The 22225-nt window shown below is 34.8% G+C and overlaps 1 protein-coding gene and 1 pseudogene across 9 annotated transcripts; both read left to right on the top strand.

Annotated features, from left to right (window-relative positions):
* LOC106795794 (insulin-degrading enzyme-like 1, peroxisomal) overlaps positions 1–2980 on the top strand; it is a 25431-nt pseudogene extending 22451 nt beyond the window's left edge.
* On the top strand, positions 2513–22225 carry LOC100812602 (uncharacterized). Of its 9 annotated transcripts, none has more exons than XM_041009105.1 (21): positions 2513–2805; positions 2918–3093; positions 5265–5916; positions 6009–6097; positions 6219–6317; positions 7581–7726; positions 7805–8259; positions 8387–9355; positions 9487–9601; positions 10153–11942; positions 12399–12471; positions 12582–12702; positions 12799–12885; positions 13199–13645; positions 14325–14420; positions 18557–18718; positions 18853–19017; positions 19689–19799; positions 19878–20060; positions 20491–20535; positions 21887–22225. In XM_041009105.1, the coding sequence occupies exons 2-21, from the start codon at positions 3007–3009 to the stop codon at positions 22016–22018; spliced, it is 6024 nt and encodes a 2007-aa protein (XP_040865039.1). In that variant the 5' UTR covers positions 2513–2805; positions 2918–3006; the 3' UTR covers positions 22019–22225. The 9 variants fall into 9 exon arrangements, with proteins under 9 accessions (XP_040865039.1, XP_006596084.1, XP_006596085.1 ...); XM_006596021.4 differs by having other exon boundaries at positions 2514–2805; positions 5268–5916; positions 19686–19799; XM_006596022.4 differs by having other exon boundaries at positions 2514–2805; positions 8393–9355; positions 19686–19799.

Here is a 22225-nt window from a genome sequence, read left to right as displayed (position 1 = left end):
GGAGCCTAGCAGCCAAAGCCCATTGTAATGTAACTAGCTTTCTTATCTATTAATGCAATTTCAATTTCTATTGTTATTTTCTGCTTTTCATTGTTATTGTGTGGTTTGGTCATCCATGCATCTATTTTTAGGGGTTATTCATTGGGAAATGGTAAAGTCTAAAGAACTAGGAAATGACATCTCAACATTGCATTGCTAGGGATAGAGTGACTTTGTTGTACCTCTGTATGCATCTTTATACTTAATGTTGTTTATGATTCCATCTTTGCAAAAGGATTTGGGAGAGATAATACATAAATTAGGCTCTTCATCATAAGGAATCCGGATTGAGAATATTAGTAGATGTGAGTGGAAATTGAGAAAACAGTTAATAGAGAAAAACATTAATATTACATCAAGGGTAGTTAGGCATGTTAGGTCCCAACATTATCATATTCTGAATTCATCTTTTGCATTTAAGCTTTTGTTTAATTTTCTTGTTATCTTTTTCCTTTGCCCTTTTTACTCTCAAATTTTACACTTACAATTTCTTTTCTCTTCTACTTCTTCTATTGCTTACAAATTGGATATTTACCAATGCAAGTACAAACAAAGTTCCTGTGTACTCGACACTTGGACTTCCGTTTAATCTTTACTTCTTGTGATAAAATTGGTACGCTTGCCAATCTGTTAACATGAGATTGTGACTTTGTTATGATTAAATCTAAGTTAATTCATTCTCGAGCAAAATCTTTTCGGAGTCTAAAAAATTTGAAGGGCTTAATGATAAGGTGGAGCCATGGTATGGAACTAGATATTCCCTTGAAAAAATTACTGCATGTGCAATTCAGGTCTGTGCTTTTATGAACAGTTACACTTGATTTTTGGACTGGATTACTTATTTGAATAATTTTTCTGTTTGCTCTATAGGGTGTCTATTGTCAGTTATATGCTGCAATTTTCATGAAACGATGGAACTTGATAGTCCTTTAATGCTTGTATTTGCAGGGGGTTGGGTGCTTTCTGCTCCAGATGAAAATATGCATCTTCCAACTCCTAACAAATTCATTCCAATTGACTTGCCACTTAAAGTTGTGCAAGAAAAAGTATGACATATTTTTCAATTATATATATATAATTGTGTGTGTGTGTGGGGGGGGGGGGGTTTCACCATGGTTCTCTTGATCATACGATTAATACTTTGAAACAGGTAAAGTTTCCAATTTTGTTAAGCAGATCAACTTATTCAGCCTAATGGTATAAGCCAAACACATTGTTTTCTACACCCAAGGCTTATGTAAAGATTGATTTCATTGTCCATATTCTAGAAACTCTCCTGAGGTTGAAGTTTCGATGCATATTTTCACGGAGTTATTGATGGATTACTTGAATGAATATGGTAGGTTGCTAGCTTTCCGTGGACTTTACTATTAGAAAGTTACTTATGCATTATTGTGTAAACTCGGTTGCTAAATACAAGTTGAAGGAGCTCTTATTGAATTTCTTTTTTTCAGCTTATTATGCTCAGGTTGTTGGTTTACATTACAACATAAATCACACAGATGGTGGTTTCCAAATATTCTTTCAATATAATTTAGTTTGTAACATTGCAATTTTTATATTATAACTTGAGTAATCATGGCTATCTCACAGTTAGCTATAAAAAAAAAATATTAAGATAAATATTTATTTTAGCCTTTAAAAGTATCTTACACTAAAAAATTGATTTCTAAAAGTTAAAAATATCAAATTTAGTTCTTAAATATGAAAAAAGTGTTAAATATTAGTTTTGTTCATAATTCAACTTTTATGATTTATGTGTGGTGATATTTGAGTAATATATGATAGTTGACAATTATTAGGTGTCATCTATGTAATTATCATATATCTCAAAGTTATATTTTTATTTAGTTTTTAAATTTAATAATTTATTATTATTTTAGTTCCGAGCTTATCATTTACAAATATTTTAATCTCTGATTCATTTTGATAATTTTAGTATAAACATTATTATATTTTCTTATTTTCATTCTTTACTCATTTTATTACTTCCTTTGGTCTTAAATACAAATAATAAAAGTTCTTTATTTCTTTTCTTAAATATAAGTAAATTTTAATTATCTATATTTTATTTGATGAAACTATCTTTAAATATCTTTTATTTAATAAGATTAAAGACTTTTTTTAAGCTTGATATCAAGTTATAATTTAAGAAAAATATTTATTTTTAATTGAAAATGAGATAAAGTTAACCAATTTTGTGTAAAATATGTTTTTTTTTTACAATTGAGTCCCAATGAAGTATTTCTTATTAGATAAATGCTAATCAATGTTATTAGAGTATTGTTTAAAGGAAAAAATATAAATATTTACTAGAAGACAAAAAAAAATACTATTTATAATATTTTTTAATTATTTTATAATTTATATAATAAATATTTTTTTTTAATTCTATAACCTATTTACACAGGTTAGAAAGACCTTTTAACACTACACTTATTATGAGAACACGTGTGAGCGTCTCATGGGTGAAACTAAACTGCCCCTCCACTGAGAGTGAGAGAGGCAATGCCACGCACCGATTGCCCCGTGAAACCTGACGCAGTGCAGTATCAGCATGATACGCAACTTGACCAGACCATACAGCACAGCAGACCATCCACTTTCCCAAACCAGCTGTATCCACAATCAACGGCCCGCAATCGCTTCTCCCCATTACACCTGACAAATCAACGCTCCATATTCTCCCAACATCAACTCTCGTGTCAGTTTGTTGTCAGTCCCTTCTGCCTCGGATTGCTCCACCCTCACCCACTCTCCCCTCAGGTGCTGTTCGAGTGTCATCGCACTTTCTTCATTTCTCTCACTCACTCTCTCTTTCTCTCTTCTATTTAGGGTTCTCACTTCACACTTTTTGCATTTCCTCCACCTTTTGTAGGTTCCTTATTCTCTCTATCTCTCTGTTAACGGTTCTGCGGAGTGGTTTTGTTCGGAACTCTGATCGTGGAATGTTAGGGATTTTACGAGATGGAGAGCCCATGGGAGAGGAAATGTGATTCGCCGCTTCAGCCGTCGACGTCCGCCACAGTTCTGTCTGCACCGCCGCCGGAGACGGTAACTCGACGTGCTCTTCTGTTTTGCTTTTGTTTGAGCTATTTCTTTCGGTGACTGTGATTACTTGTGCGTTTCGTGAATGCTCTTATGTAAATGTAAATGCGTCGTGTAATCGTTTGTTAGTTTGTTTTGATATATCGCGTTGTTATGCAGTGTACTGTTGCATTGTTCGTCGGCGTTGACAACGTAACATTTACGTAATTTTATTATTTTACCATTTTTTTTTTTGGTCAGCAAAGATAATATATTATATATAGAAAGAGTACCAGAGGTACTGGAATACATAAGGGGGGTAGCCATGGTAATGGTTCCATAATCAGACAGAATAGTCTGAGAAGGAACCACTCTATAGGACCCAAAGAAAAAACATAGATAATGGCTAAAGTAAACCTCTAGTAGTACAAAAAGATTGTCTAATATTGCTGGACCAGTAATTAAAATGTTCTGTGAAGCCTTTCTCATAATTCCTAAGCCAGGTCCAAAGAATGAAAATTGCATCTTCAAAGACTTTGTTTGCATCGAAAGAGCATTAGAGAATACTATACTATTCCTTGTCTTCCAAATGGACCAGGTTAGGGCCAGCCACCAGCACTGCCACCTATTGCTCCTAACACCATCAACTTGGAGTCCCATATGTTGATTGAAATTCATTTTTGGGGTGAGGGGAGCAGCTCCTTTTATATTTATCCATGACATAGCTTCGCACCATAAAGGTTGAATTTTTGAGCAATGGAAAAATAGGTGTCCTGCGTTCTCTTCTTCAGTAATTTTATCAATTAGTAGTAGTAGAGTTGGATCAGTAATTTTATCAATTTATGATTTTATATGAATCAATGCAATTTAAAGGAATTATGTATTGTGTCACGTGATTCGCATATTGGTGTTTTTGTTCTTCTTCTCATGTTTAGAGGTTTCGAGTTCTTTACGAAATTCCAATAGTGGAAATGGAATCTACTTGGAATGCGTCTAAGCTTGCATGTGTTTACATTCCTTGAATACGTGACTCGTGAATTGTAATGTGGCGTGTAAAAGTGAATGATTAATCATTTGCTGTCTCTTGTAATGAAGTTTAATTTTGGATATTGCAGTAGTTTGATCGGATACACTAAGTGTTGTAAAATTTATCGTCCAAGTATAGTCCTCTGCAAGTGATAAAGCCTCTTTTTCTGTAGAAATTATGTATCTGCTCAGGCTCTGCGAATTTTTCTGGTTTTAAGTTTGAAAATAAATATTATGAGAAACAACTTATATGTTCGGAATTCTGCTGATGTATTTTTTTTATTAATAATATCCTTGCTGACAATGGACAATATTTGCAATCTATTTTTGGAATTTTTCTATGACATTGGTGATGGGCTGATGAGCAGAAGGGGCTTACATTTAGTTTGAAATTTGTATCTTGTATTATCTTTTTTGGAGCAATAGGTTATCATTCAAGTTACGGAAGTTTTATTACTACTATTAGATTGGATTGTTTTGGGTCTCATCACTGCTCCTTTAGCACAGTAATTGTAAACTATTTATGTGGCCTATGGTTTTAATTTGTTTTATGTGGAGACTGCTGCTGACTAGTAGTAGCAATTACTGGCCCAGCGATAAGATTTTTTTGAGCATGATGGGGAAGATTTTGTAGTTTTGTTTTTTGGGATTAGCACTCTTGTCTCATCTGCATGCAAAGGAATATGAACGCTTCAAAATAGTGACTTACCTGTGTTGGACACTGAGAATAATCCTAGATGTATTTTACTTTTTTTTTCTTCTTTTATTTTTGAACTTTTATAGCATTATAGATGAAAACACTACAATAATTAGATAAGTTATAGCATTTTATTATGTGTACAGTAACTAATGCACATGCACTAGTGCTCACTTTTAAAACAATGATTCTATCTTTTGATTTAAGACTGGTGTTTTATGTTAATTTTATGCTTCATATTTTGTATTATGGTTATGCAATGTCCTATTTTTTAAAATTTACAATATTCCTGTATCTATGTTGTTCTGGCATCCATGTCATATGCTGTATCTTTGCTTGATAATCTCCAGCTTTGTATGTATGAATTCTATATCTTTATATAACACTTGGTCTATGTGTTTCTCTTAAGATCATTGTGTTTTATTGGAACTCTTTTTTTTTTTTCAAACCCCTTATCTCTTGCTATTTTACATAGAAGGAGATAAACACAAGCTATTGTCTTTATCCACAAGTTGCTCATGGTTTAAGATCAAAATTTGTTGGAGGGAAGCAAGGCCATGTTTACCAAAGCTTTCCCCACTCAACTGCCCATGGATCAGGCCAAGCCGATACCAGAAATTCATTTCTGTCTCTCCTTTATGGTCCTCCATCCTTGTTACAGCATGAGTTTCGGGATTTATCTGATCGAAAGCTTTGCTTCTCATCTGGTGATTGTACTGCTGCTATTGGGAATTCTGTTGTTGGTTCCATAGAAAGTGGAACCTTCCAAACTTCTGGTGTGGGGTTGATGACAGAAAATTTAATTAACCATAACCTGCAAAGTAGGGTGACTACTTTTCCTGAGATTTCTTCCAGGGCAATGGTTGGTCTGAATAATAGTAATAATTTTGTCTTCCACGATATTCAGAGTAGCAATACTGCTATTCAGCCCCCAATTCCTGGTAGTGAGAAAGCTAGGGAGTCTTTTTCTTCTCCAGGTCAGTGCCAAGGTACAATCCCGGCATCTAGTCTAAATGTTTGCTGCTCAGATATTCAAACTACACAAACTATTGCTTTAGAACCAAGCTCATCTAAGTATGCAACTCCTTTTATGAGTGGGTGTCCTCGTGTGTTCTGCATGGGAAAAAGTGAGTGCTAGAAGCATATATTTTCCTATTAGTTAAGATTTATCCTTGGTACATATATATAGATAACTCACATTTCTATTGTCAATTTAAAGGTGGCCATCTTCTTCTTAGCAATACAGGGCTTCTTGGTATTGTTTGTTCATGCCATTGTTGCCACATGTCTGTTCTTAAGTTTTGTGAGGTAAATTCTATCAAAACTGATACTGCTCTCTTGCAATGATTAGGCACGCCCTTCTTGAACCGTTAATTTTACATGTTCTGTACAATTAATGCTTAATGGTTTGTCTGTTCTTATACTGCAGCATTCAGGGTTACATGGCATTGACCCAGGGGAGGCTGTTCGTATGGAAAGTGGGGAGACTATTTCTCAATGGCAGAAGCTATACTTCTTGAAGTTTGGGGTAAGATGTAGCTTTCATGCATTTTATTGGTTGATGTTTCCTGATACATAATGTATATATGTGGCTGTGGGCTTTTAGAGATGAGTGTTCCTGCTTGATCTTTTGATCAGAATTCCATTGGGAATTTATCAACTCCTAGGAAAAGATGCTGCTTTCTATGGTGCTGTTTTTTAATCCTCCCTCCCCAAATTATGACTATGAAATCAGAGAAGGTCCAGAAGGAAGACTCTATTTTTTTTCAATGATCTAAGAGAAATGCTTGTATCCCTGGCCCAAGCTTTTATTTACAAGGGTTTCAAATGTCTTCCGATGAATCTTTTGAGTGTGGATGCTTTCCTTTAAGTTTTTCCACTGAGCATGGAATCATGGATTTCTTTTGCATTTTTCTTTTCAATATTTGGGGGATGTCATATGTTCTGGTCCCTAAAATTTCATTCACTTACTTGCATCCTTCTCCTTTCTATTGGAAAGTTTCTGCTACACAACACTAATGTTTATTGTTTAAAGTGTGTTTGGTTGGAGGGAAATGGATTGTTGTAAACATAAATTAGCAAAACATCATTTTAGAAAACTAAGTATTTAGCACATTTTAATTTAATATTTATTTGAAATTTTGAATGAATTGTTGTAAACATGAATTAGTAAAACATCATTTTATAAAACATTACGAGTTTAAAATTTTATATATTTATGCAAATTGTCAATAAAAAGCTTTCTTTTAGATTTTGTTGTATTACTTGCTTCACACGTTTTTTACATGGTTGCTGATATTTTTTCATACATATTATTATCAGATATATTTTTTATAATCCTGTTTGATTCACATTCATACCAATGAAGCATGAACTCCATTTCTGATTCAGTCGGTCCTATTTTCAGAACATTGATGTGATTTGTTCAAGTGTATTGATGCATGGGGTAAATTAGCAGCAACAAAGTAACAATAATAACTTTAGATACTAGACTTTAGACTACTGCACAACCCAAATATGCTAATCTTATTAGTTTGTTCATACATACTAGTTTTCGTCATTCATAATAGTTATTCATTCATTTGGGCATTGCAGTACACTTTGTGAGAACACTAGCTAGCTTATTGGAAGAGAACCAAATTTCAAACTTTATGTGTACAAATTTTGATAGAATTTGTACATTCATTTTACATTTTTTGTTTTTTTTTTGTTGGCATTGAAAATTGAATTTCTTATTTGCATGTTTGAAGCAACGAGAACACTGGATGGTGATACTTTTATGATGCTTTAGATTAGGTCTCTGGGGAATGAGAATGAATGGGACTGGCCAGACGTATTATCAACAAGAGGAAGTCTGATGAGATCCAATTCATCTGCATTTGATATGTCCAAGACTAATTTGTCGCATATGTTGAGTTCGTCTGCAGTCATGTCAAGGTCTGCAAAGTCTTCTGACTATGTCATGTTTCCAAAAAATGCTCATACAGACAATTAATTTATTGGTGCATTGTCCAGAAAACAAGCGACAACAATCCAGGATGGTTGCAACATTCCACTCAAAGGTTTTACTTGTATTTCACAAAACAGCTTGTATGATCAGTTGAAAAACCAGTTAATGGTGTCTAATCTAGCTATGTATACAACTGCACCAAACTTCATTGGAACTCAACTGGATGATGGTTGTCAGCCTATACCTCCTTCCTTTGATTCTCTAAAAAGGAAAAGAAATTTGTCTAGTGCCCACTCTCCTTTGCAAACTTCAACAAGCCTTTTGAAAGACCATGATTGCATCAAAAAGAAGAATGCTAGTGATGGTCTTGTAGGCAGGGATGCAGCTTCTTCCAATATTGATCTTAGGCTTGGTCAACCACCTCAGACAGGAAATCCACTTCCATCATTTGTAGAGCCACCGCTTTTTAATGCCCTTGCCAGTCCTCCTAAATCACAACCTCTGAAGCAGATGATTACTAGTGCGTTGAACCAATATGTTGTCTTAGCTGATTGTTTGAGTGTTATATTGTATCTATTATTTATTCAGTGTATATTCCTTTTGTTTCATTTTGAAGAAACCTCTTAACAATGTACTTTGTACATTAGATGCAGACCTCAGCAGGGAGGAGGAATTACAGAATAATTTTAGCTATGCTGCTGGTTCAATCAAAATGGTTGAAGAAATGCCTCAGCTTAAACTCAAGAAATATATGTCTGCTGTGGTTAATGCTTCTGCTAGAGCTAGATCAGAAACTAAAAATGTGGCCAAGGGTTTATCCTTTTCACCATTTCTGCAATTTGATAATCAATATGGGGGAAAGACAAAAACTAGTGAAAATTTGTGGAATGATGGCAGCCCTATCATGCCCAAGAAACTGTATTCTGATTACGGCCACACAGGAAGACAATCAACCAATTCGGGCATAAGGACCAATAAATGTTTGAACAATGATAAAGGGGTGAACTTTGCTAAAGACTCTGGTGTTAAAATAAATTCTGGTTTTGGTATTGGTCAGTTAATGAAATACCCAAGCTCCATCAAGAGAGCTGTTGGTGGTAGTGATATTTCGGTTGTTAATGGAAAGATACATGAATTGAATCATGAATCAAGCTTGCCATCAGATACATCTGTGTGTGCAGATATTTTGCGTGGTTCAAACAATGTATCTTTTCTTGGACTAGAAAATCATACTCCAGAAACATCCATTTCATTTAAAGGGATTTTGAAAGGCCTTTCCCATCATGTTTCAAGTTCTGTGTCAAATCAGACTCCTACTTTGCCACAGCAGCAGCAGGGCATTAATATGGATTCTTGTTTGCTTGATGAAAACTTGAGGTTGCTTGCATTGACACAGATACTGGAGTTATCTAAACAACAGCATGCATTGTATTTTAATAATATGAATCAGAAGCAAGGGGGATCCAACAGTATTTCAAAAGTCCAGCATTATATGTATGAGGCTTCAACATCTGAGCAGGGAACTTCTGGTGCAACATTGAAATTGCTCCAAAATAGGGGGATTTATGGGAATCACGAGAGTACTGTTGGTTTAGAGAAACTAGCTTCCCTCACAGGCACGCACAATGCATTTTTTATTTTCCTATAATTTTTAGTGGTGTTTTTAGAGTTTTATTTTTCATGGATTGTGAAATTTTAATATATTTTTTGTAGTATGCACATGTAATTGTGACTTTCCTTCTTTCAGGTATGAACAGCTATTGTCATTTGTCTGGCCTATCACCAAGACCTTTACATTCTAAAGAAAAGGAATCACAATGTAATCATTCTTATGATCTTCAAAATGAAGAGACTTCTTTAAGGTGATTGCAGACAGCTATCATTTTAATGTCATAAGGATATTTGTGTTGCATCTTGCTGGAAAATTATCTTTTGTAGCTTTGATTTTAAAACCAGTCAGTGTGTTCAGTTTACAGCCTATTTTTATAGCATCTTAAGGAGTATTTTCCCTCTAATTCTATAATTAGGTTTAGGGTAATTGTTATTTTATTTAGCTCTAGAAGGTTGTGGAGGAAGATACTGAGGGTACATTTGGGAGAACTTATATGTTTGGGTTTATGAAATAGGTTATGATTCCTATTAGTTCTTTTTAGCATATTTCAATAATCTTCCTGGTGAAGCTTGTGAAAATAAATTGAATTTTACTTATTTTTTCAATATGTTCCATGGTCAAGTTTAGGAAATAAGCTTTATTACTGATGGTACATTATTTCGTTCCCATTCTTTATTCTGTCTTGTCAGATCAGAAACCTGGGTTCCATTTATACTATGTCTGCAAACTTTTCTGTCCTCTGGGAGTTACGCCTCTAACTGTTTTTGTTACTTTTTCGCTCCCCCAATTTTGATGTTGCAGCCTTGGTATAAACAAAGACAATACCAGATCAAGTGTATTTGAAAAATGCTCTGAGCAACCATCAAATATATGTTTCGGAGGCAAGTACACTTGTGCTGCTCAGATTAACTGTTGCAAGAGCAATTTTTTCTCAGGAATTGAACCCCTTTGTTATATCATAAAGCAAAAACTTGCTAATGCCAGTGGTGAAACTTCTTTGAAGATGGCTTCAGATTTGAGTAGAGATATGAATAGTTTCAAGGGCGAAAATATTGAGCAAGGTGGGAAGTTAGATGGCCAAGACTCGATCAAAATTGGCTTTCGTACACCTCAATGGAGAGATGTGCCAAGTAAGGTCAGGAAAGCAGTTTGTGATGCAACATCTTTAGGTCAGACAGCTACTGGTATGGATTGGGAAGGACAAGACAGTGTTCAACTTGGAAACATTTCTATGAAACGCTTCAAAAGAACTATTGACATGGGAGATATGTCAAAAGAGCAAGAAAATTCTAATGTTTCTTCTGGATGCTCTGCTCCTGTGGTTACTCAGGCATCTTTGGAGGTCAACAAAATTGAACCCTGCATGGGTGATGCTGTAGACACTGGCTTTGTCAACAACCTTGTAGTTGATGAAGGGTCAGGTATTGATAAAGGCTGGTCGTCAGATTTGGTTGAAAAAAGTGATGAGTTTCTAGGCTCATCCTCTGGGAGTTGCTTGAAAAATGATTATCTGAGAGTCTTAAATGATCAACCATGTTGCAATCTCCTTGATGACCTTAAACTGTTAGATTCCTTGATATGGAAGAAAGGATGGAATCAAAATAATTTTGTGCTTTCTTCTAATTGTAAAAGCAATCAATCTCAAAAAGTCAAGAAGGGCCTTAAAGGAAAAAAGCGAAAGAGAAATTTGGTGAGGATTCTAGATGCTTCATTATCTTCTGAATTCCCTTCCTTATTGCATAAAAAGAATGAAGAAGTTACTGGAATATGTAATTCCTCTTCTAGTTGTTCAAAAGAAATGCAAATGCGCCCTTTATCTAGCCTGCAAAAATCATCTAACAAGTCTTCCTTTGTTCAACCTAGTAACAAACAAAAACATACTGCATTTTCATCCAAATTTCTTTCTTGTAAGAATCATCTGAACAAGCATCAAAGTTACAAAGTTGGCTACGAGTCAGAATCAAGTTCTGATGCTGAGTTTCGCACATTGCCTGGAGTTTCTGGATCAAAGAAATTAAAAAAGGATCTCACTTCTGATTGTTTTGAGCAGTTTCAAATGCAAGAACCAGCCTATGAGGAACCTGAAAATGATAAGCTGAGGCCATTCTCTTGCAGGAAGGAAAATGCTCATAGAATCACAAGGCCAGTAGTATGTGGAAAATATGGTGAAATATCTAGCGGGCATTTGGCTAGAGAGGTGCAAAAACCAGTAAAAATTGTCTCTCTCAGGAAGGTTCTTAAATCTTCCAAAAGATGTACGGGTCATACAAATGGAAAGCCTATACCAACTTCAAAAAAGAAATGGAAGAGATTGAGCATTGGAACAAGTAGTGGACATTGCTGTGGGAACCCTGGTTTAAAAATTAAGGAACACAATGAAACCCAAAATGCAATATTTTTTAATAAAACAAATGTTGATTTGTCCATGGAAGATTTGGATAGAGGTGGCAAGCCACCTGTCGTTTACAAAGGGAAGAGAGATGCCAAAGCTAAGCAGGGTAATAGTGTTGGAAATAGAGCTTATGTTTCATTGAAGGTGAAGAACAAGGAAATTCGGAAACAGCGTAGCATTACTGAACTCACTGCTAAAGGTGAAATTTGAGCAGAGCTACATGATTATTTTTCTAAATAATGTTGTTTTAGTTTATTAATTAAAAAGAACTAAGATTGATTAGGTGTGGATCATTAACATACTCATATTTGGAGTACCTTAGCAATTCGTTTTTTGTTCATTCTTAGACATAAATGTTGGCTTACATGCTTTGTTTCATTGGCTGTCAGTATTCTACCAAACTGTTACCTGTGCAGTGTGATTTCATCAGGAGTCTAATAGAGACAACATACCAGTGATGCTTTATTAAATTTATACTTCAATATTTTATTTTGTTGTAAATAGGTATAGATTGTTATATAGACATGCATGTCGTCTTCATTTGAAATCTGGTTCCATGCTGTACTTACCTTAATCTCTTCTATAGCTTTTGTGAGTGTAGAGAGTTATTTTACTGAGAAATGCCTCCTCACGATGGTTTGTAAATGCATGCCAGAAACCAAAGTGATGGATATGATGAATAGTGCTCAAGATCAGGAGCCTGGTTTGTGTAGCACCGCAAGTAGAAAGTGAGCAAATCAAATGTTGTCCTATTTGCTTATTCTGTTTTAGAAGTATTCCATTTAAATGCCTATGCTTTCTTCACTGTATGTGTCTCATTGCTCTTGCTGTCTTGCAGCTCCATTCAAGGTCACATGAACATAGCCACCATAAATTCAGATGCTTTCTGCTGTGTGTGTCGAAGCTCAAGCAATGATAAAATCAACTATTTGTTGGAGTGTAGTCGATGTCTGATTAGAGTATGTTTATAATAAAGTAATATTCAATTGTTGAACTGTTCATATTTTTTATATGAAAGAAGAGTTTGATACTATTTCCTTTATCTTCTGTATTAGGTGCATCAAGCGTGCTATGGTGTTTCCTCATTACCCAAAAAAAGTAGTTGGTGTTGCAGGCCATGCCGAACAAACTCAAAAAATATTGTATATCCAATATGCTTTTTGAATTTTCCATATGATTTCTCAATCCTGATATAGTATAGCCTTGTTTTTGTGCTTTCCTTTTGATTATCTGAAGCGATTTATCCTTCTTCAAATTTTGTACCTGTTATATTAATTTGTTTTTCTTTACCTCTCTGTCCATGCCCTAGCTAAAGTTTTCAACTATTGATCTATTATTATTGAATATGTGATTTCTCTGCTACTATGTGTATCACCATTTATAATAAGTTCTTTATTTAGGAACTAATTTAACAGTTCTTTCCATGCATTTCATTTTGGTGGGTCCAACACCAAGGTTTGTGTCCTATGTGGTTATGGAGGTGGAGCCATGACTCGAGCAATAATGAGTCACACAATTGTCAAGAGCCTCCTGAAAGTGTGGAATGGTGAGAAAGATGGCATGCCAAAGAATACAACTTCACATGAAGTTTTTGAAAAGGAAATAGATGCATTTCTATCCTCAAAAGATGGGCAAGAAGTTGATCAAGAAAGTGTTTTGAAGCCCAAAATTGTTGATACATCAACAGATCTGATGAAAGTTACCAATCACATACAACACACCCCAACCTCTGTTTCTAATTTCAAGGTACATAACAGTATTACAGAAGCAGTTCTTGATCCAACTGTTAAACAATGGATTCATATGGTTTGTGGTCTTTGGACTCCTGGAACAAGATGCCCCAATGTTGACACCATGAGTGCTTTTGATGTATCTGGTGTTTCGCGTCCAAGAGCAGATGTGGTGAGTACCTAACAGAAATTTTATATTACTCAGCTGGTTGAGCCAACTAATTTCTAAACTAAAACCACAAGTATGCTTGTTCTCAATGGGTTGTTCTTTTTCCATTATGGATAATTTTGTGCAATTACTGTAGTTACATGTGTGTGTTTTCTATTGTCCTATATTTACTTACTGTATCTTAGTATTGCCAATATCATTGACACAAACTAATTCATAAATGAAAACACAGGGTATAAGCTGTTTTTGAAATAGATAATCAAATGTGACTCCTTTGTTTCCTCCTTTGTCTTGTCTTGTTACAGTACTGGCAGTGATTAATAGAATCTAGTCCCTCCTCCCAATAAGTACGCAAATTTGTGCCTTTTTCAGGGTTGATTTACTAATTTGTACTCTTTATTTTTACGTTCTGGGCTATATGGGTAAGCCTTGGAAATTGGAATGATGGTTGGGTCATATATGTGGGTTTGTTAGTTCGTAGAAAGTCCTAATCCATTGGATTAACACTGGACTCCAAATACAATGCTATATAGTGTTTAACTATGAAAACAGAGGAATATATTATGCCTGCAAGCTCTGACTGAACAAAGATATGTATGGTCAAACTTATTTTACAACTGTTTTAACATTATTTTGTGGCATTTAGTATTTGCTCTAGTTTTCACTACATTATTTCTCTCAGGTTTGTTACATTTGCAATCGATGGGGTGGTTCTTGTATAGAGTGCAGGATTGCTGATTGCTCTATCAAGTTTCATCCTTGGTGTGCTCATCAAAAGGTACTTTTCTTTGATAGGTGGGACTTTACATCATACAACTTTTCTGCCAATTGACGTGGTGGCTTTAATAAAACTAAATCAAAAACTATAATTTTTAGGCTTAATTGCACTTTATATCCCCAACTTTTTACTTTTTGGCATCGATATCAATATTCATTTTTAAGCCTAATTTTTATTTTTAAGGTTTGTTGTCTAATGATATTTGTTCTCTGGGAAAATGTGCATGTATCTATCTTACTAAAACATACCATGAAAATATTGAGGTTGATGCTTCCCTCCCACTAGATGTGCCTAAGGACATTTCCAAGGTCTCAGTATCAGATTTAGAGAACTGAGAGAATAAGAGAAAACATTGAGAACATAAAAAGGAAAACCTGATATTATTGATTCTGAAAAAGTTAGTTTTTAATGCAGTTACAAAGGAGGAATTTATAAACCTCTAGACCTTGAAGTTAATCACAAACTAACTAACAGAATTCTGTTAAACTAACTAACAACTAACTAACAGAATTCTGTTAGTGAAAGAAAAGTAGTTAGTTGTCTAGTAAGAGTGTTGGATCGTGAAATAGATCAGCTCCATGTTTGGACAATTTGCAGTTTGTAACCATAGGAGTAGAGATAGAGTGTGCCTCAGCCATTTGAGTTTTATGAAGTAGATCTCTGGCATACTTGCTTTGAGACATCAAAATAGACCTGTTAGGGAGATACTTAATCTCCAGCCCCAAGAAATAGTCTAAGTGACCTAGCTGTTTGAGAGAAAAGGCTGTATTCAATCTCGAAGTTAACTGTTGAATGAGAGAGTTAGAACTTCCTGTGATGATGATATCATCTACATAAACTAGAATGTAGACAGTGTGCTGTTGATGTGTATAAATGAACAAAGAGGGATCACACTTGCTTCCTACAAACCCAGTCTGTATTAGTGTTGACCTTGACCTGTCAAACCACTGCCTTGGAGCTTGCTTAAACCCATAGAGAGCCTTGTTAAGTTTACAAACCAAGGATTTTCCTTCAACTTCAAAACCTGCATGTTGAGTCATATAGACAGTCTCCTCAAGTAATCCATTTAGAAGTGCATTGTTGACATCAAGCTGAAATAAGTCCCAGCCTTGTGAGAGTGCAAGAGTTAGAACTACTCTAATTGTAACTGGTTTTACCACAGAAGAAAATGTTTCGTGAAAGTCAAAGCCATGAACTTGATGAAATCCCTTTGCAACTAGTCTAGCTTTGTACCTATTGATTGAACCATCAACATTTTCTTTTATGCTAAAGACCCACTTGCATCCTATAGCTTGTCTACCAGCTGGTAATGGAACTAAATCCCAAGTTCTGTTTCTCATTAGAGCATTAACTCCTCCTGCATAGCTGCAAACCATTCTGAACTTTCCAGGGTCTGCTTTACACTTTTAGGTTCAGAATGAGTAAGAAATAATGAAGGATGCAGCCTAGCATTGTGTATTCCAGATTTAGACCTAGTTTGCATAGGGTGAGTGTTAATGGGAATTAGAGTTAATGCAGACACAGATTCACTATGCGACATAGTATTTGATGATTGAGGATGAGTGGGAGAGGCTGCAGTTGATATAGATTCACTAGATGACACTATATTGGATGATTGAGGATGAGGGTAGGTGGATTTAGATGAGGTTTGATTTAAGGCAGTAGCAGAGAAACCAGGAGGAACAGAGGGAGCTGAAAGGAAATTGGAGGAAGGTATTTGGGAAAGTGAAGGTGTAGAGGCTGAAACAGGAGGAGATAGGTCAGGATTGAGGCTGAAATAGGAAGTAATATTCTGTGTTGAACTGGAGGAAGAGGAAAACAGATCTAAATATGGAAACCTCAACTCATTAAACAAAACATCCTTAGAAATATAAATTCTACCAGTTGAAGACAGACATTTGTAGCCTTTATGTGAAGAGGAGTACCCCAAGAAAACACACTCTTGAGACCTGAAATCTAGTTTGTGAGTATGATAGGGTTTCAACAGAGGAAAACATGCACAGCCAAATGTTTTAAGAAAGTGAAAATCAGGCTCTTGTTAAAAAGAGTGACAAATGGAATAGCAAAGTTGAGTGATGCAGTGGGTAACCTATTAATCAAATAGATTGCAGTGACAAAAGCATAATCCCAAAACTGTAGAGGTAGAGTCGCATGATGAAGTAATGTGAGTCCTAGATCAACTATATGCCTATGCTTCCTTTCAACTACACCATTTTGATGATGAGTGTGTGGGCAGATTAACCTATGCGAAATGCCATAGGAAGCTAATAAAGCAGAGAAGTGTCTATATTCACCACCCCAATCAGATTGAACACTTTTTATTGTAGTGTTAAGTTGAAGTTCAACTGATAACTTGAAAGTTTGGAAAACAAACACAGTTTCAGCTTTGGTTTTAATAGGAAATATCCAAGTATATCGTGAAAAGGCATCAATAAACGAAACTTAATATTTGAAACCAGAGTAGGACGTTAAATGAGAAGGCCCCCATAAATCTGTGAAGACAAGTTCTAAAGGAGAATAAACTGAAGTGGATTTGTAACAGTTTTTTTATACGTTCATTCTAATATTCAGGAGTACTAGTTGTCTGAGTTCTTTGGTGAGATAGGCTATTTTATTTCTATTTGTGGATTTCCTACTTATGACCTGCTTAAAGCTGAGTTGACTTTTAGTTTGAGTGGGACTGCTAGAGAATATTAGGATTACTAGTCTTACTGTTTGTGGACTTGGGTTTGTACTAGACTACTAGTAATACTAGTACTTGACCTAATTATCTGTATTTGTTCAAATAATTTGGAATATTAGGTTGGGATACTGCATCATATTAGTCAATCATATATTAAAATTTTAAAAACTACTGTTAGCTATCTTTTAGTTTTTCCTTTCTTCCCTACAAAAATCACTTGTTGGATCAATCATATATTGTTAGGTTAAAAGCTTAACTAGGAGTTAGGGTGCAACTTTTTCTACTTAAGGAAAGTCCATGGTTCAAAGAGTTTGCACATGCCGGCATGTTGCCTGGAGGTAAAGGATTAAGATCCCAAGTGTCACTTGAGTCTGAATCAGACATTTCGTCCTCCATAGCCTATTGTCAATCAGAGATAGGGCCTGGCCTGTAGTTTTAGATATAGACATAGGACAAAGAAGACAAGCGAATGATGCTAAGTCAAATGACAACCATAAGGAGCATTAAGGCTATGAGAATGTCTGTTACCTTAGCATATTGATATAGGAAGTTCTAGTTTAGGAGCCAGAGGCCAGAGCAGGAGTCTGGTGGAGCTTATAAGTTTGAAGGTGGACTTTGGATGGGTTGTGGTTGTGGCCTCTGTTAATCCCATCAAAACACACTTGGAGCTTGGATTAGAATATGCTCCATTAGAGTTGCTGTGGATCACTTGTTCTTCAATTGTAAAATGGCCACAGGGCTTTGGTGGGAATCCATGAGATGGAACCAGATGGTTGGCCCCATTGCACCTTCTCCAGCATCACATTTTGCCCAATTTTGTGAGGGTTTTGTTGCAGGGCAAAACCAATCTCATCGATATGGATGGTGGGTAGCATTGACTAGCTCCATATGGCAGCATAGGAACCAATTGGTATTCGAGGGCAATCACTTTCAACCTACTAAAGTGATGATGATGCTTTATTCCTCAAATGGTCATGGTTAAAGACCAGAGAGAAAAACTTTAGTATTTCTTTCAATCAATGGTCTTCTAACCTTGTGGAATATTTTAGCTAATATGGGCTGGGTATACTTACCCTTGTAGTGGGCTGGGTATATTTATCCTATGTAGTGGGATTAATGTTGGGTATTTGTTTATGTTGGAAGGCGACACACTAAGTGTCTTGTATTCTGTATACTTCACCAGTACCCCTGGTACTGCTATGATTCATATTAATAATATATATATTTTTGCCTTCCAAAAAAAAACAGAGTTGCTGTGGTATGCCTTCTTCTTTTCCTTGGATTTGGTACCTAAGATAAGTTGTCTAAAGTTTTATTATGCACTATATGTTTTATTGAATTTTAACATTTATTATGAAATCTTCTGTCAATTAATATTTGACGACACACATTGTGTTATACCCATTAGGGTACCATAACTCCCATGACAATTGCTTTTCAATTTCTTTTGCAGAACCTCTTGCAAAGTGAGACTGAAGGCATTGATGATGAGAAGATTGGATTTTATGGAAGATGCACGCTTCATATTATTGAACCTAGATGTCTGCCCATATATGATCCTCTTGATGAAATTGGAAGTCAAGAAGAAAAGGAATTCACCTGTGCCAGGGCAGAGGTATTTTCTGCATTCGTTGTGTTTTTTTTTTGGGACTTATTTAGGGTGAACTGGGGGGGCATTTGAGTTTTCTTTTTATATTTTTCATGTCTGACATGTAATGAAATTAAATGTCTTATTCTGGATTATTGTAGGGTTACAAGGGCCGTAGGTGGGATGGTTTTCAGAATAATCAGTGCCAAGGTGGATGCCTTGTTCCTGAGGAGCAGCTAAATGCTTGGATTCACATTAATGGGCAGAAATTATGTTCACGGGGACTTCCAAAATTCCCAGATTTAGATATTGAGCATGATTGTCGAGTATGTTTCAGTGTTATTATTTGGCCTCCAAGTTTTAATATAGATATTACATTTACTTTGCACTTTTGCTGAAATAGAAGCTTTAAAATTTTATTTACTGGTCCGTAGCTGATTGACATTTTAGATCAAGTATTTTCCTTGGATGTGTAGCTAATATATGACAATGTATTTGTTAGTATTTTGAAAAGTATCTCATCCTATCGTACCCTATCCTAGGCTATCTTTACCTTCAGTATTAATTTCCCTATTTCCTTATTATTTCTTAAGATTAGTTACCATGTTTCCTTATCTAATAATTTGTTTCTTATTTAGTTAGGATTATGATTAGTATAATGGTTAATGCTCTTGGTTTTATAGTATTTGTACATTGTAATGAGTTAATATTAATTTAATATTTCATTGTCTTTTATCTCTCTTCCTTCCTCTTCTTAAGTTCCCATATTTTTTACATTGTTCAAGTCATGAAGATCACGGTTTTAGTTTTCCCAACAAAAGTTGCATATCCATATTTATCTTTGACTTCTTAATGTAGCAGAACTACTTCAGGCCATGGAAAGCAAGTACCTTTTAAATGGAAATTTACATTTGTATCCTTGGTATTCTAATTCTAATTCTTTTGGTAAGCTTCAGCCTATTGTCCTGCGTATCTAATGTCCTACTTTATGCAGAAGGAATATGCTCGATACAAACAAGCAAAGGGATGGAAACACCTTGTTGTATACAAGTCCCGTATACATGCTCTAGGTCTTTACACTTCTCGATTCATTTCCCGGGGTGAAATGGTATGATACCAGTCTACAAGTTTTTATGTGCCACTCCACTATGATTGCAAATATGAAGTATTTCCTGTACTTCTACAGGTTGTTGAGTATATTGGTGAAATTGTGGGGCTGCGTGTGGCTGATAAAAGAGAGAAGGAATATCAATCTGGAAGGAAACTTCAGTACAAGACTGCCTGCTACTTCTTCAGGATAGACAAAGAGCATATTATTGATGCCACAAGGAAAGGGGGGATTGCTCGATTTGTGAACCACTCATGCCTGGTATATTATTTTAAAATTTGACTCTACATTTGTTTATTGTTCTTTTCATTTTTAGTTTTGTCAATTTTAGTGTGCATTCGTTAATGCCTTTGTCTATGCTTATGGATGTTTGTTTACTAGACTTGGGGGCTTGTTATGAAGTTGTTTGGGGTAGTATCCTCAGGTATATATGTTAGAATGTTATTGGTGATTTTGTACAAAAAAACTACTCTGAACCAAGAACCTTATTCTAATCGATCATTATGCCAATGCATGTTTTGCATAAAATTTGAACTCCATACTTGTGATCAATTCTTTCTTCTATCATTGATATAACTTATGTCCATGATCGTTAGAAGTCGTAATTGATGTAATGTGTTTTAACAATAGCTGTTGTTTCCGTTTGTACTTCAATTCAGCATTATAACAAAAGTTTTATTTACATGACCAGCCAAATTGCGTGGCAAAAGTGATCACCGTAAGGCATGAAAAGAAGGTAAATTGCTACTTTTGATTCAATTTACTGCATTGATAATTTGTTGGGTTAATTACGGAAATGGGTAGAATTTTCGAAAAATTACTATAATGGGTATATTTTAAAAAAATTACGAAAATGAATAAATCATATTTTGATATATGATTTCACAATGAAGAAATTGGATACCAAAGTACGGTTTCACTTTTCATTTGTTTAAAATATTTTCTCTAAGAACTGAAATCGTATGATTTTAACATATGGTTTCAACTTTTAATAATAATAAAAAAAAAATTAAAAAACTGAAATCGTATGTGTATATACAATTTCACTGAAAAACAAAATTGAGCTTTGAAGCATGATTTTTTCATTTTTGTAATTTTTTCAAAATATACCCATTTTGTAATTTTTTTTAAAAAAATTACACCATTATGGTGCAAGAGCCGTAATTTGCTACTCCCCTTCCTTCCCAGCAAGTTTTTTGACCTTATAATCAATAATGAAAAATTAAGATGCAATTAAGAAGTTAACAGTAGGGGTGAAAATGAGTCAAGGCAAGTCAAGTTTTATTAGGCTTGAGCTCGACTTGAGTTGAATACGCAAAGCTTGAGTTTGACTCATTACTTGTGATAAGCTTTTTTTAAAGGCTCGGCTCCGCTTACATAAAAACCTGGCTTGGTCTATGAGCCTATTTAAAAGTCTGCTTAAAGACATCTTTAACCAATTAATTATTTTAAAACCTAGTAAAATACTAACTAAAAAAAGAAATTAATAAAATTTCGTATAAGTAATGTACAAATTCAAAAATAATTGATAAACAAAATCATATTGAATTCAAGTTATTTAAGCACAAAGTATATCAAAAGAAAATGAAAAAAAAACAATATAATATTAAAAAATATACGTATTAGAGATGATTTATACTAATATAGTCAAATAAAAATATTTAAATTATATGAAAATGTCTTTATAAAACATTCTTTTTTTTGGAAGTATTAATCTGGTTGCATTATCCTTTTAACTTAGTCTTTTTCTTTTTAAAATTTTTTCACATGCAAGTAAAATCTCTAAGCACTTTATGTCACTGTCATCCATAATATCATAAAAATAGTATAGATAATAGTTATTATTATTATTATTACTTAAACAAGTCGACTTGTCAAACTTAACAAGTTTTTTTTTTATAGTTTGGCTTTGGCCAAAGCTTATTGTAAATAAGTTAAGCCAAGCCGAGCCTTAAATAGGTCGAGTTATAGGCCCTTAACAAGCGGCTCGACTCATTTCCATCCCTACTTAACAGTATATGGGTTTCAGGTTTCATCTTTTTTGACTGCACACTGATGAAAAAACTTGTTGGCTTTTGGTTTTGAAGGTTGTCTTCTTGGCAGAGAGGGACATATTTCCTGGTGAAGAGATTACGTATGATTACCACTTTAATCACGAAGACGAAGGAAAGATTCCATGTTACTGCAATTCAAAAAATTGCAGGCGCTATATGAACTAATTGGCAGTTGTAAATGATATAGGGTTTGTTGTATATTCGGTCCCCACGGGTAGTGCTCATGACGCTGGGAAACATTGTCTTTTTACCCATTGGAATTAGGGGTGGGGGAATCCATGTTATTGCGATGTGAACAGGGTGCAACTTTTAAGTTTGGGTATATAACTAGCAAGCGTTTGCAACGCAATCAACAAGGTGTTTAGTTTTGTA

Source organism: Glycine max, chromosome 14 (assembly GCF_000004515.6).
Source record: "Glycine max cultivar Williams 82 chromosome 14, Glycine_max_v4.0, whole genome shotgun sequence".
Classification (NCBI taxonomy): Eukaryota; Viridiplantae; Streptophyta; class Magnoliopsida; order Fabales; family Fabaceae; genus Glycine; species Glycine max.
The sequence above is the reverse complement of the archived record's forward strand: the minus strand, read 5'-3'. Positions and strand labels throughout refer to the sequence as shown.